The sequence below is a fragment of the Hesperophylax consimilis genome, chromosome 18, assembly GCF_061612785.1.
Source record: "Hesperophylax consimilis isolate HC1 chromosome 18, BYU_Hcon_1.0, whole genome shotgun sequence".
Taxonomy (NCBI): domain Eukaryota; kingdom Metazoa; phylum Arthropoda; class Insecta; order Trichoptera; family Limnephilidae; genus Hesperophylax; species Hesperophylax consimilis.
In genome coordinates this window covers 10,480,150-10,495,607 of record NC_142853.1, presented here as the reverse complement: position 1 = coordinate 10,495,607, position 15,458 = coordinate 10,480,150, and the positions used below count along the sequence as shown (strand labels likewise).

The following is a 15,458-nucleotide window of genomic DNA, read 5'->3' as shown; positions in this document are numbered from 1 at the left end:
CCCCCAGGGGTCGATATCGGCATGCTGGGGGTCTATATCAGCGAGAAAAAATTTGGGGGTCCACGAGATTCAAATGGGGGTACATACGAGCGGACCCCATTTAAATCAAGTCAATATTTAGGAGTTCCGTAAATGACACAATACACCAACACAAATAACACAGCTTACGTAATACAAATAATAGACTGAAAAATTACTTATTTGATATTTGTATTTTTATATTTCGTAAAGTTGTTAATTGAGTTATATATATAGAGTCTGCGTTACTTTTCTTGTCAGAATTAATATATTCAAGCAAAACGTGGCACAATGGAAGCCGTGAATTTTCTTAGTTCCCCAACTTGTTTTTGAAAAACGTCCAGGGTAATAATGACGTTCAACATTTAAATGCATTTCACACAGACTTCAAAACTAAGTTTGGGGACATTTTGACTATGGAAATGCAACGTTGAAGAATCGGATATCATGTGGCAAGAAGAACTGACCGGAATAAGCACTGACAAAGAACTTAAAGGGCAGTTCTGTAGGGCTAGCTACAGAAAGAAATTCCCGTTGCTTATCCAGCTTCATTTTCATTTGGTGTAATACCTCACAAGGGTGCCCCTGTATGAATAATGTAAAGACAGAGCAACTATACCGCCACCCGGTTGTTGGGCTGGCAAGGGAAGAGAATATTTTAACTAAAAAAATAAATGATTTATCACATGGAACGTTAATAGTTTTAGAAAAATTCAATATTCGGCAGGCAGGGGGTCTACGGAAAAAAATATTTGGCGAGTGGTCTACGGGGCAAACAAGTTTGGGAACCTCTGCTCTAGATAAATAGAAGGTTTTCCTATCGTTTCGCTTGAGTAGAATACAAATAAAAAATTAATTGCATAATTTTATAGAACTTTTCATAGGTGTGTTGAATTGTCATTTTGAGTAGTTATCCGGTCACCGTCGAATTGTGTATGTCGTTTTTTAATAATAAAGTCTCTCATGTGCTTTAAAGAAAAAAAAATACTTTGAAATACGTTCATAAACAGCTATTTTATCTGGAATCAAATGTAATGCGAAAATATTTTCCTGGTAAGTAATGTACGTCAAACAAAATAATATTAGGATGAAACAAATATACATTATTAAAATTTCTCTCTTTTTTCCATTTAACCGATTTTTTTCCATTGCGCAGTTGAAGTCTACGAAACAAACCGATTTTTTCCATTGCGCAGATGAAGTCTACAACACAAACCGATTTTTTTTCCATTGCGCAGATGAAGTCTACAAAACAAACAACATACCTGTGAGATTGAATCGTCAAAATTTGAAATAATTTGGCTAGTATCATCTTGATCATCCAAAAAAGTCAGTAGATTGTAGTACCACAACGAAGGTTTATATACATCGTCTGTGCAGGCACCTGACCTTTCAGAATCTTTCACCTTTTTCTTTTCTTTGCGGTAGGAACTTCGCAATGAGTTAATTTTTTTTGTAACCATGTCCCTATTGGCGTCAGGTTCTACCTATAATGATAGGGTAAATTGTAAGTTGGTAAGTTCGAGTTGGTAAGAAAGGGTGGTAAGTTCAATTACTACATTCATACACATATATACTTACGTAACTAATTATAATTTCTAATTATTGAAGATAATATTAGTATTTTTTTAACGAAAATTTGAAATCAAAAAGATTCGGTCGCATCTTGGACATGATGTCGCTGCTCTTCCAACTGAGTTAATGGGACCCTATATCCTTCAGATTTTCGATCGTTTTTAGTTCATTGTTAGAGACGAATCTTGTGATCATACGTAAAGATAGCAGCCAATAAAAATGTGCAGTGAGGAAATGAAGATAATGTTTGTCGTTGATGGCGTCTGTGACAACAAAAAGACAAGAGATGTTCCTCAAAGTTTCGATGATTGTCGTAATCGTATGTGGAGCAATAACTTGATTTACTATAGTTTCCGTCTTAGTTTTTCCGCATTTAAGATTTTTGCCTTTTCGGAATTAGCAAAAATTTTTCTCGTTAAGCTCGCCGTACATTCCATAGAATTGTTCCTTCTCGGGATGGGCATTTTTGAGAGTCAATGAAGTAGAAGGTTGAAAAAAGTTGGTTACCTTAGAAGAAGACCCTGCAGCTCGTATCATCTTCTTATGCTTTTCCGTAGCTACGTGTCTTCCTAAAGCAGTAGTGCCCTTGTTGCCCACATCCACATGGCAGTCGCAAATAGAACATTCGGCGCTAAAGTCGTCTCGCCCGCTAGTAAAACACGGGTATTTGGCTCTTAATACTTCCGTAAATTTACACTTTCGCTTACTCATAATGACTACGTTAAATATACTCAAATATTTAGTAATTAATCACTAAGATTCTAATATAATAATAACCAATTGTTTCAAACGAATATCTAATTGCAATAACAAACTACGCGCTGCACAGGCTGTGACCACGCACCGTGACGCACCGCACCGCACTGGTGCGTGATCTGCGTGCTTTTGTCTTTTTCGCCTCCCGCCAGTCCCGCCCGATGTTTAGCAAAAAGGAGGACTTACAGTAGGTAAGGGAGGACAAAACATGGAAAAGGAGGACATGTCCTCCTTTTGGATAACATCTGGCAACCCTAAGTGTGACCCTATATCCTCAAATATTAGTTCGTTTTTAGTTAATTTAGTTCCAAATGAATCTTGCAATCATACATACAGATAGCAGCCAGTAAAAATGTGCGGTGAGAAAATGAAGATAATTTTTGTAGTTCTCATTGAGTTAGAGACGAATCTTGCAATCATACGTAAAGATAGCAGCCAGTAAAAAAGTGCGGTGAGAAAATGAAGATAATTTTTGTAGTTCTCATTCGAAATATGATACAGTTAAATATGACCCACGGTTAGGTCCATTGTGACCCTATATCTTCAAATATTAGTTCGTTTTTAGTTAATTTAGTTTCAGATGAATCTTGCAATCATACATAAAGATAGCAGCCAATAAAAATGTGCTGTGAGAAAATGAAGATGTTTTTTGTAGTTCTCATTCGAAGTATGAAACAGACCGAAGGACATATGTTGGTAGAGCAGCGCCCCTTAGATGCGACCGTTTCCTTTTCTGATTTTTCGGTTTCAAATATGATAATATTATCTTCAATAATTAAATATTACAATTTAAAGTTTTACTTGTTATTCAAAAAAAAAAATAATCACTCATTTTCATTGAACAGATTTGACTTCATATGGATATCAAATAATCTATAACACTCACCTCTCTCAGTTTATTAACCATTATTTCATATGCTTCATTCTTTTTGTTGCGATTTGAATACTCTATACACTTCATTTTCCAAATAGAAGGACAAGATTTATATAAGGCGATGAATTCCGCCACGAACTCCCTTGTGTAGCACCGCACATCCGTCATTTTTGAAAAACACACAAAGTGCTATAACCGCAAATTTTCTCGAACTGAGAGCAAACTCTTGCTTTCACTGCGTGTACCGCCCGCTTTACCGCGTAAACAGAGTTTGTACTCGCAAAACCGATCGCAAATGAAAGATTACGCCGGTCGCAGTTTTCGGTTTGGGCGAGCTACAGTCTTGCCGTCTAGCCATCCATTCACACGGACTTCCCGACTCAAACTGGTTTGTGCAGGCGCACAGCGCAGGCAAGTTCGCGGTAAAGCATGCGTACGTAGCCTGCGCTGACGGTCCGCTCTATAGGAAGCCACCTTTATCAAGCGTTGGAAATATTAGTACCTATAAACGATTTTTTAAACTTTGTTTTAAACCACTTTATTTGAGTTATGTAGGTCCATCGGTTTCGGTTGCACTACAAGCACACTTTTCAGGACTGGAAATATAAACTAAATTAACCGGTTGACCTATAACTCAAATAAAGTGGTTTAAAACAAAGTTTAAAAAAACATTTTTATAATGTCAAGTCACAAAGTGTTTGCTTTCTTCGATAATTTATTAGTACCTGGATCATACTAGCGCAGACCCGTGAAAGGTCACGTGATATTATTATTGGAGGATTTGTGAAGCTTGAAGTATTTGTAAAAAATACTAGCTGTACCCCGCCATGCGTTGCTGTGGCTCAGTCTGTCTGTGCAGATAGAGAAACAATAGCGCGTGTTGCTTTTACGTCCAACAGATGGCGCTGTTATTTAAACTAAATATGTTTATCCAACAGATGGCGCTAAATAAAACAAACATGTTTTTACCTGTCACAGGTGACATCTACATAGGTATATAAGAACACACGCTTATTCGAATGCAAAGTTTATTTTTTAAATTTCACTAACATTCGATAATTTCATTGGATATATGTCGTATTTTTTTAAATATTACTAATATTCGATAATGTCATTGGATATATGTCGTAATTTTTCAAATGTTACTGACATTCGATAATGTCATTGGACAGATGTCGTAATTTTTTAAGTTTACTAACATTCGAGATAAATTTCTTCGTTTGAAAACCCTGGGTCAAATATTTTTTTATAAATTGTTCCAGCTTCACAAATCCCACACTTATAATATCCCGTGATTTTTCACGGTTCCGCGCAAGTATTACAATAATTGGGTGTAAACCTTAATCAGCTTTACTAAGATTTTTTTTCAGATTTTCGAGATTTCCTTTTATGTACCTGCGAATTTCCGTAAGTCACGAGTTACGTGACTCGTGCTGTTATTTTATATTAATATAAAAAGTAATAACTAATAATAGTTTAATTTGCCAATTTATTTAGACACGACCATTCGACTCATGGGCTCCAGACAGGAAGAAATTGATTAACTTTGAAAGAAAGACTTCTATTCTGAATACACTAAAACATTTCCTTCTCTTTTAATGAATGTCTATCTACATATTATAATATAAAAACTAAGAGTATCTGTGGAGTTACGGGCGGGCGACTTGGCTTTGATTTTTACAAATCTACAGGTTTATTCCGATATTGATGAAATTTTGCACACATGACCTTCGAAACAATAAGAAGAGCACTGTTTACATGAGATTTCTCAATGACATGCAATAAACAATGCACTGAATAAAGAAAAATAAAAAATAAAAATCACGAAACAGTTGTGAAAATGCTAAAAAATTTAGCGTTCTGAAATCTTTAGATCACAGCAAACATCGCACCATCAACGTCAAAGCGTTTTTACAGTGCATAGTATTGTTACACAAAATAAAGAAAAAAAAACTGTAGGTACCTCATAAATAAACCTGTCATAATTAATAAACTTACCAAATTGTCAGTGTTTTCTCTCGTGTAACTGTCTATATTTTTTAAGAAATCCAAATGTCGCAACCACGGAATTTTAGAAATATACAGTCTATCATTTGCCGTCCCCGTAGAGTTGATTTTTTTCCCCTTCAAAGTTTCATTATTATAGGTATTACGAAGTGTACGTATTTTACAAACTACATCTTTCACATTTTCCATCTGCATGGCTTCCATGATTGCCTTATAGGCCGCTTCTCGGGAATCTTTATTTTTGTACTGAGTTTGTTTAGGATCCCAGAGACACTCATTTCGATGGTATTCTTTGATAAACTGTATATTTTTATCAGCATTCCAGCGTTGATTTGCCATTATTTCTACTAGTAACTGTCACGCGAATACAAGAAACACACACGTCCGATCAGCAGAAGCGTTTTCACGACACTAATTTCATCACGAATGGAATTAGTTGCATTACACTAGTGTTGCCAATAAATTTGGAATCATCAAACTAATGCATGCAAGATAAAATTATAAATTTGTTTGAACGTGATATCATGCAAGTGAAACTAATGTCGTGAAACAAATTATAAATTTGTTTAAACGTGAATCCATGCCAATGAAACTAATCTCGTGAAACAAATTATAAATTTGATTAAACGTGAAACCATGCCAGTGAAACTAATGTCGTGAATTAAAATATAAATTTGTTTAAACGTGAAACCGTGCCAGTGAAACTAATGACGTGAAACAAATTTTGCGCAACTAGTTTCCTAATGAAAATGCGCACTACCACAGAGAGATATTATGGCGTTCCGAACATTGAAGAGATAAATCTTTAGATGAGTTTTGTTTTAATATTGTGACAGCTGTTCCGGCGTTCCTTCAAATCTATTATCAAAGTATGGTAAGGCAGCAGGGAGACAACTTATTTGTGTGAATTTATTGACTAATAGCTTAAGTCCTGAAAACTGATGTAGATAGTAACCTGTCTCTGGTTTTGAAGGTCTCGAAATAAGACTGTGGATTTGAATAAAAATCGAGTCAACGCAGCCCGCCCGCAACAGCCACCCTCATTTATATAAATAGATTCCGCCACTCTTTTTAACTACGCTAAAACCACGTACAAACGCTTAAAACAACTGAACAAAATATGTCCGTGTGGCCAATCGAATTTTAGTCCAGTAAGCCGTCTGATTTTGATATCGATTGTTGATCTCGTGCTACTAATCAGTAAACCGACCATCATCTGTTCAAGTAGAGGTGGGTGTGACTGTGGGAGGTGGAGAAGGTGATTGTTTACATAGTTAAAAGTACGAAAACAACAATCAGCTGTGTGTGTAGCGGTGGAAAGACCATCAGCTGACACAAAAAAAGGTTACTACGCATTTCCTGTTAGACACATTTCGAGATATAATATATAGTATATTATACTGGAGCTAGCTGATCCCATACCGGGTTTTTAACAAGCTTTCTGTGTTTTGGTGGTAATGCGGTGAATGATGCCATACGTAGTAATGCAAAATCATGTGTTTTTGGTTTGAAAATTTGGTCGCCTAGAAATGTTTCAGATGCTTTAATTAAATATTGCGAATAGAATACATCTTGTGGCCTTTGAAATAATCGAGTATTTTTTAGATGAGTCTTTTTATAAGCCCAGAAAAAAATAATGTATAAGGCCTATGAAAACTGCTTTAAAGTTCAAAATCTCCTACTTACGAACCTATTTTCGGTTATGATTTTATTGTATAATGTGGAAAATTAAGTTATTTATAAAATAATCGAAAAAAAATATATATTTATGCCTGAACATCCACAAAATAAACTAAAAGGCACTTTTTGGCCATGTTTTTTTCTTGCATAAATCAAAACGGGCGGATGGTGTTAAGCGGGAATTTAAACCTTATCGCCATCTACGTAAGGGTTGTTATTGATAGCGGCTCAATTTAAAATATTACACGACGTAGTGCATCGCCTTAAAATGATATTTATGAACATCGTTCAATTTTAACGGCAATTTAACACATCTCCAATATAGAAGTAGATTTTTGCACACTTTTTACCGTAAAATATAACAATATTTCTCTTTTTTTGCCACAGAATACACAAAACGGTTTAATCTTTCACATATTTGGACTTGCGTCCGTTCGTTCGAAGAGTATAACCGATACTTTTGACTTTTGAAATATTGGCATACAGAGCTCCGGGTCAAAAAGGCCCCTTTCTCTTTCATCATGATTTTAAGTAAGGTTGTAGGATAAATAGATTTTATTTTGGTTGAGTTAGAAAATATTTTTGGTAGGTAACATGGCTGCAATATGGGGGGATTTAAACATTACGAAGGATTTGTTTAGGTTTTTTAGGACAGAGAAACACGCATATCCCCTCTACTACGCCACGTGAAACGTATAAGCTCTTTCAAATCTTTGGGGAGGGGCTCAGGTAGTTCAAAGGGTCCGGTATGGGAGCAGCTAGCTCCAGTATCTATACATATATCATGAAATATGTGTAACAGGAAAAAACGTAGTAACAATGCTCGAATAATCTTCACATTTTTGCGTCAGGTGACGTTCGTTCCATCGCTACACACGTAGCTGATTATTGTTTTCGTACTTTTAATTATGTAAGCAATCACCTGGTTAAATTTCACTCGGCGTAAATGTAAACTACAGGGTTTTCCAATAAGAGGTGTTATTTTGAATAGCCCGCTATTTCGGTAGATGTGACTTTTGAAGCTGTAATTTTTTGACGTTTGACAAGTAGAAACTACGCCATTAATAAAAATGGAACGATACACGCTTCGACAACGCATTTAAATTGAGCGAATCAAATGGAAATCATCTTGAGTGATGAGGCCCATTTCTACCTCGGTAGCTTCGTCAACAAGCAAAATGGTCGCATCTGGGGCTCGGAAAACCCAAGAGTTATTGTTGAAAAGCCTCTCTATTCTCAACGTGAGACTGTTTGGTGCGGTTTATGGTCCGGCGGAGTCATTGGACCTTACTTTTTCGAAAATGAGGCTGGAGCAACAGTTACGGTGAATGGATTGCGCTATCGAGAGATAATTAATGTTTTTTATTGCCTGGAATTGGATGGTATTGATCTGGACAACTTTTGCTTTCAACAAGACGGCGCTACGTGCCACACAAGCAACGAAACCATTGATCTTTTACGATTGAATATCAAAATAACACCTCTTATTGGAAAACCCTGTATTTAATAAAAAAAAGTTTCAGTCGTTTCACTATTACATTTTTTTGCCACTTTCGCACCTATCACTCCCACACCCACTGCAGAGGCTTCAGTTGACGCTTGGTTCATTTATTAGTTATACTAGAATTATCGAAAAGATAACAATCAATCGAACAAAACACTACATAAAATGCAACACTACCTACCGGACTATTTCAGTCGAACATAAATTAAGCGACATAAAAAACGCAAATCACAACCCAAATAATTACGCACGTTTTAACTAGCAAAATAATTAAGTTTAAACGTGGTATTGTTTTTATATTTATCATTACGAAAAATGTACATCAAAACTCGTGATAAAACTGTAAGGCGTTACCCGAATACAGCGCAAGGGAGACGGTAAAACAAACTTAGGCCAATCAATAAAGAGTTTGAGGTATGCAAAAATTCCCCCGTCGACGAAATTTTTGCAGTCACTAGGAGTATCATTTAGGGATGACGAATGACAAGAGATCAAGAGCAAAAACTGAAAAAAAAATTATGTCTCTCGCTGGAAAAGTATTTCTTTCGAGAACTCTTCACATATTGTTAGTATTAATTAATATCCACCTGATTAAATAGAAATCCAACAATATTTTTGTAGAGAAAGTGTTTTTTTTTAAAGAGATTTGTTTTTTAATTCTATTGTTGCCGGGAAAATTCCTCCCTCCATTTTTCGATCACGGAGTGTCTTTATATTGGTGTTTGCTTTATTTAATCAAGAGATCCAACTTTTTTTTTCTTTTGTAACATGCTTTTTTGATATCAGTCAAAAATATCGCTCCGGAAAAATCCTCCGTCCATTTTTTTTACGCCAAGTTGATGGGATAGCTATGTAAAAACGATTTCTGCAAAGATCCAACAAAATTTTGAACGGCAACCTATTTTTTTAAATTAATTTCGAACGCACGCTCATTTCGCGTGATTTTTGGATGAACGGGAGCCCGCGGGGTAAGGGGAGGGGTGGGGCTAGTCGCACGGGGGGCAAGCGAGCCGTTCGGCGCGAGATATAGCTGACCGCTGCCCGCGGAGTAAGCCGCGGTGGGGACTTGGGGAGGGGTGGGAAGCCGACTTGATGTTTTTTGTGTTTTATGGTTGTCCGAAAATGTGAAAAATGCATTGAATATTATACCTCAATGGAAGAATGAATCCTTAATCGTTCTTCTTGTACATCATGCTCCTTTGACGTATACCATGTGTTTTGCAGGATTCTATGTCCAGTATCACGGAAACAAATCAACGTTGGCTTTCCATCAGTAGTTGTGATAAGAATGTCATCACCATATTTTTCTCTCAACTTGCTCTTTATGGTTCTATCATCGGGGCAGTCACGAGACACAGCATTTTTTAAATCGCTAAGTGGGAACTGGCATTCTTCACGATTGTTTTCTAAAACTGCATAAATTTCTTTCATTGCGGAGTCAGTTTTAGAAGATTCTGGTCGCCCTCGTTTTCGATCACCTTCTAGCGGCATTTGCCGAAACGTATCATAGCAAGCTCGATGATATCTAGCATCCACAGAAACTAATTCAACATAATGAATCCGTCGCAATACCTATAAGAAATTAATAGAATTGTTAATGCAAAGGAACAGTAATAAACAACTAGTAATAAACAACTTAATTATGTAATTTTATTCACGAAACTTGTCGAAAATATAGATAATTAAGTATTTGCTCCACGGTAAAAATGACTGTACAAAACCATGGCTCTTTTTATATTGCTCTCTTATTCCGCTCCACAGTTAATACGCAATATTTCAGTTTCAAATAAATGGAATTAGATTTATTAATTCAAAAGATGATTTATTAAGTCGGGGGAGACGAAAAAATATGCACTTTGAAATTTTATTTCTTTTATTAATTAACTTACGCGATATGTCAATTAGTATGCGGCGCCGTTGTTGTCGCCGTTGTTAAATAACGTAATTCTATCTATAAAATATTTCATAGACACTGCTGCCAATCACACAAAATTTAGTATTTCCATGTAAAATTAATAATATCATCATATATAATTCATTCATGTAAGTGAATGTATTATTTATAACAAATAATCAACATAAAATTAAATGTAATAATCCGAATTAACAACCAAAAGGAATAAAATGTGATTAAACGTATTCCGTTTGGGTAGTTTAGGTTAGATTAGGCAGAAGAACATGGAAAAAAGCTATTAGAATTAAATCACAAACCAGTCTATACAAACTTAGCGCAGCCCACAAACTATTTGAAAACTGGGATATAACTCTAAATGGGACGTGAGTGGGCGTTATTAAATGGGCAATTTTTTGTTATAGAAAATCACAGTTAGATTAGGTTAGGTTATGTTTATAATTTTATTTAGTATTAAGGAGATTTTATTGAATTAGTTCGTAGGTAGGTACTGTACCTACACCCGCCCTCTGGCAAGGAAAATAACTAGTAGGTACGTTTGTTTTTATTTTGATAAGAATTTATTTTGTGTGGTTGGTATTTCCAGCAAATGTCATATTACTTTGTAGTTGCTTTGAAATCTCGCGAACAAATGAAATATGGCGTTATGATTTTGGTTGACGACCGGTGTATTATCGTATATGTGAAATAATTTAAACGAAATAAAAATTTGAAGTGTATATTTTTTTAGGTTTTCCCCAACATTAAGAGTCACTTTTAGTAATAATATAACTAAATTCAAGTATCAATTCAAATAAACATTCCATATTTACCGTGAAGCGGAATTCGTAACGTTTACCAAAGTGTGTTATGTTTTGTTATGAATTAAATTATTAATAAAAAATTATTTTAATTATCGTTGAATGTGCCAACCCTTATCATAAAGCAACATTTTTTATGGTTTCGTTACTCGAAGCGCATCCGGTCGATCAACATCAACACGTGCAATGTTCAGGGATAATAAAACCGTGCTGCTGGTTTTCGTGGCGTGAAGCGTTTGTTCACTTAAAAATCGTTGATTACCCGGTTTCAGGGCAAATATCAATTCGTTTCAGAATTGTGTTATTAATTATTAACTTATTAACTGCCAACTTTATTTTCGATTTTAACAGAAGTATTGTCACGTTTTTTTCTTTTCAATGTAACTATGTAACTATGTACAAAAAGTTTTTTGAAAAGTGTAATCAATTTATTGATAAAATTGATGAGTTCAGATTCTTTTTCGAATAAAAATGGTCCAATTTACAAAATGTCCATATTGGTTTTATTAATCCATAAGGAATTGTGGTTTGAAAAGCTCGAATTGAAAGCAGATATTCAGCTGGAGCTTGTTGATCTACAAAACGTTGACAATCTCCGTCATAACTTTAAAAATGGTAATCTGATAATTTTCTATCGTTGTTTTAACAAAGAAAAATATCCATTCTTTTTAGATAATGTATTAAATTGTGCAATGTTAGGTTTGTTTACCACCAAATTATCACCAAATTTAGCGAAAATAATGTCATATGACCAGTGTCAAAAATTGAATTGAATGTTTTCAAAAAAGTACTTTAAGTTACTTAAAATAACTGTGCTGAACAATAATAATTTTAATGGTGAACTTTGATATCGTCGTATTCGGCCCTCTTCTTGAAAAGTTTATACACCCCTGCTTGACTTCGGAATAAATTCGTTCGGCAAAAGTCGGATACTGCCGAATCGCCCCTCCGCACACTTCTTGGAGTTGTTGTGCGTTGAACACGAATTTTGGAGAAATATGTATGGCGTAGCGACTCTGGTTATACCTCTATGTACAAAACTAACCACATTCTAAAAATACCCGAGGGGTTATAAGAATAATAGAGAGATCGTAATAATGAACTTTATAAAATTAAAATAATTAAAAGTACCTTGTCTGCCCATGTATCTTTTCGTAGCGATGCTAAACTTGCGATCGAAACTTTTGTTTGCGGCAATTGTATTCTGCGAACATATGACCGCAGTGCCGCTATTTTTTTATTTTCTTTACAGATAAATTCGTCTGACGCATCACTGTCACAGAAAATGCATTTCATTGCATATTGAAATTCTTCGACCGCGGCTTCTTCATTGGAAACAAGTTTTTTTCTCCTTATAAAAGCATTGATTACTCTAGCATTAATATATTGTTTTCTACATTTCTTGTGCACATATAATTCGTTCACCCCTTCTATCGCTGTTGCGATGTTGTCGTCTCTTTTTAAACTACACTCATATATGGTTTTGAGCCCTCGTTCTTTAACAACAACTACGTCATCATTCAATTTTTTTTTGCAAAAAACACAATCACTTTCCAGAATACACAAATTATCAGCCATAGCGCTAATTAAATAATTCAACTAAAAACACAACACTGACAAACTAAGCGTTGTCAATAAACCATGCAATTTGCCCTTTGTTAATTTTACACAGACTCTAGAAGCGGCCGTCAAACGCGTAGCGTATTCCCGAATGGCACTAGAGATGGGTCCTATGAGTACTTTTCGTTACTGGGTACAATGAGTACAGGTACGAAAAAATACCTGGTAAAAATACCGGTGACAAAATACTCAAGAGTATTTAATACCGACCTGAGGATTGATTCAGGATAATAAATTCTGCCCACCACATATTTCCCCACAAATACTCTACGGGAGCATGATTTGATTCCCCGTTTTATTATTCGTAATCCGTGGGGGGGGGGGTTGTTACAGAATTTCTGAAAAACATTATTCCCCACAAAAAATTTCAAAATGAATACTCCCCACATAATATTTGAAATCCATGGGGGGGGGGTTGTTATAGAGAATTTCTGTAAACCATAATTCCCAACTTTTTTTTTGAAAAATGGCTACTCCCCACAAATTATTTGAAATCCGAGGGGGGGGGGTAGTTACGGAATTCCGTTTCGAAAAATTCCTCACATTTTTCCCTTCACTACATATCAGGTCAAATACCAGTCGAAAATACCTATCAGAAATACCTACTAAAAATACCCATTTAAAATACCTATCAAAAATACCCATCAAAAATACCCATCGAAAATACCTATCAAAAATACCTACTAAAAAATACCCATTAAAAATACCTACTAAAAATACCCATCAAAAATACCCATTAAAAATACTTGTCAAAAATACCTATCAAAAATACCTGCTAAAAGTACCTATTAAAAATAAATATTTAGTCCCGGTATAAAATACTCGTGAGTATTTTGGAACCAGGTATTTTAGCGATCTGTCACAAGTACAAAGTATCGCATGGAAATACCCGGTACTTTTACTGGGTACGATAAATACGCCTCACCTCTCAATGGCACTAGCCCTACCCCTCCCCTTACCCCGCCCCTTACCCCGCGGGCTCACGTTCATCCAAAAATCACGCGAAATGAGCGTGCGTTCGAAATTAATTTTAAAAAATAGGTTACCGTTAAAAATTTTGTTGGATCTTTGCAGAAATCGTTTTTACATAGCTATCCCATCAACTTGGCGTAAAAAAATTGGACAGAGGATTTTTCCGGAGCGATATTTTTGACTGATATCAAAAAAGCATGTTCCAAAAGAAAAAAAAGTTGGATCTCTTGATTAAATAAAGCAAACACCAATATAAAGACACTCCGTGATCAAAAATTGTAGGGAGGAATTTTCCCGGCAACAATAGAATTAAAAAACAAATCTCTTTTAAAAAAAACACTTCTCTACAAAAATTTTTGGATTTCTATTTAATCAGGTGGATGTTAATTAATACTAACAATATGTGAAGAGTTCTCGAAAGAAGTACTTTTCCAGCGAGAGTTATAATTTTTTTTCAGTTTTTGCTAAAAATAACTAGCTTCCCGTTAAATATTTTGTTGGATCTCTTGTCATTCGTCACCCCTAAATGATACTCCACGTGACTGCAAAAATTTCATCGACGGAGGAATTAATGTTTGGGTTAGCCTCATTTTGAGCCTTTATTGACTGGCCTAACTGACAATGTGTTTAAATGATTGTGGTTTCAATTGAAATTATTCAACCGACGCGTCAGTAATGTGTTCGCCCCAGTCGCTCGCTTCGCGGACATCTGCGGGAACGGTTCCACGGTAACTCTACACAGTGAAGTCATCAAAAGTGATGAAAAATGATGCATGTGCCTAGTAGAACGGTTCGTCAGAAGGTACCTTACCATTGTAACATTGCAGGTACCAAAGCAGAAATAAATTCAGTAATGAACCGACTACACAGTGCAGGGAATAAATATTGCGTGAACACTAACGGTACTGAATGTCTATCAGCCTATAAACACATTGTTATTAAAGCCTGGTACACACGCAAAGCTCACATCAACAAATAATATAAAGCACAATAGCGCTCGCCATACAATCCCATACAGACCCGACACACGTAAAAAGATAACGCGCTATAAGTGTGGTTCTGAACTTCGCTAACCGAATTTATTTTACGTAACCGCTCCCGACGCGATATTTGAAAAGTTATGCGTCCCCCTCTCCGCCGTAAAAAGGAGAGGGGGTCATTTTAATTACGGAGCTACCAACTAAGTTCCGTGTTCCCTTTGACAGCCATGACATAAGCAGCCTAATAATGCATTTCTTATTTATTATGTTAGCTCATATCGTCATGTGTGCTAGTAAATTTAGAAACATAAAAGACGTGCTCAAGCTGTCAGTAAGTAAAGTTGTCACTTTGACAGATGAAATTATGTTCCTCGGCCGCTCTCGAATTCAACTGACCCCCTCTCCTACCATAGGAAGAAATATTTGATAGCGTCGTGTGTCGGTAGAAAAGATGATGCGCTGTACATTAACTTTTGATGTGAGCTTTGCGTGTGTACCAGGCTTAAATCTGTATGTCAAATATGAACTTGACAAACATTAAACGGAGTATGTGCGAACTATTTCTACTACTCTGCAAACTATTTTTGGTAATTTTTGGATAGGGCCTGACACGCTTATTACGAATATTTTTTAGAAAAAAACTTTATATTCGCCTTAATTACTATAAAAGAACACTTTTTGCATTTCGGGCGGCGGAAAATTATGAATTTAAATTTTCAATTGCGTTAACCAAAATTCACTTCGCGAATCGATGCAGCGG

General features: G+C 35.7%; 2 protein-coding genes across 2 annotated transcripts in view; both read right to left on the bottom strand.

The window, feature by feature from the left end:
• LOC149415344 (uncharacterized) overlaps positions 1-15,458 on the bottom strand; it is a 231,510-nt gene that overhangs the window by 149,839 nt on the left and 66,213 nt on the right. The window lies entirely within an intron of this gene.
• LOC149415345 (uncharacterized) lies at positions 632-3,568 on the bottom strand. Its single transcript, XM_089642819.1, has 3 exons — positions 3,236-3,568; positions 1,284-1,505; positions 632-655 (listed from the first exon to the last, which is right to left on the bottom strand). The coding sequence occupies exons 1-3, from the start codon at positions 3,389-3,391 to the stop codon at positions 632-634; spliced, it is 402 nt and encodes a 133-aa protein (XP_089498945.1). The 5' UTR covers positions 3,392-3,568.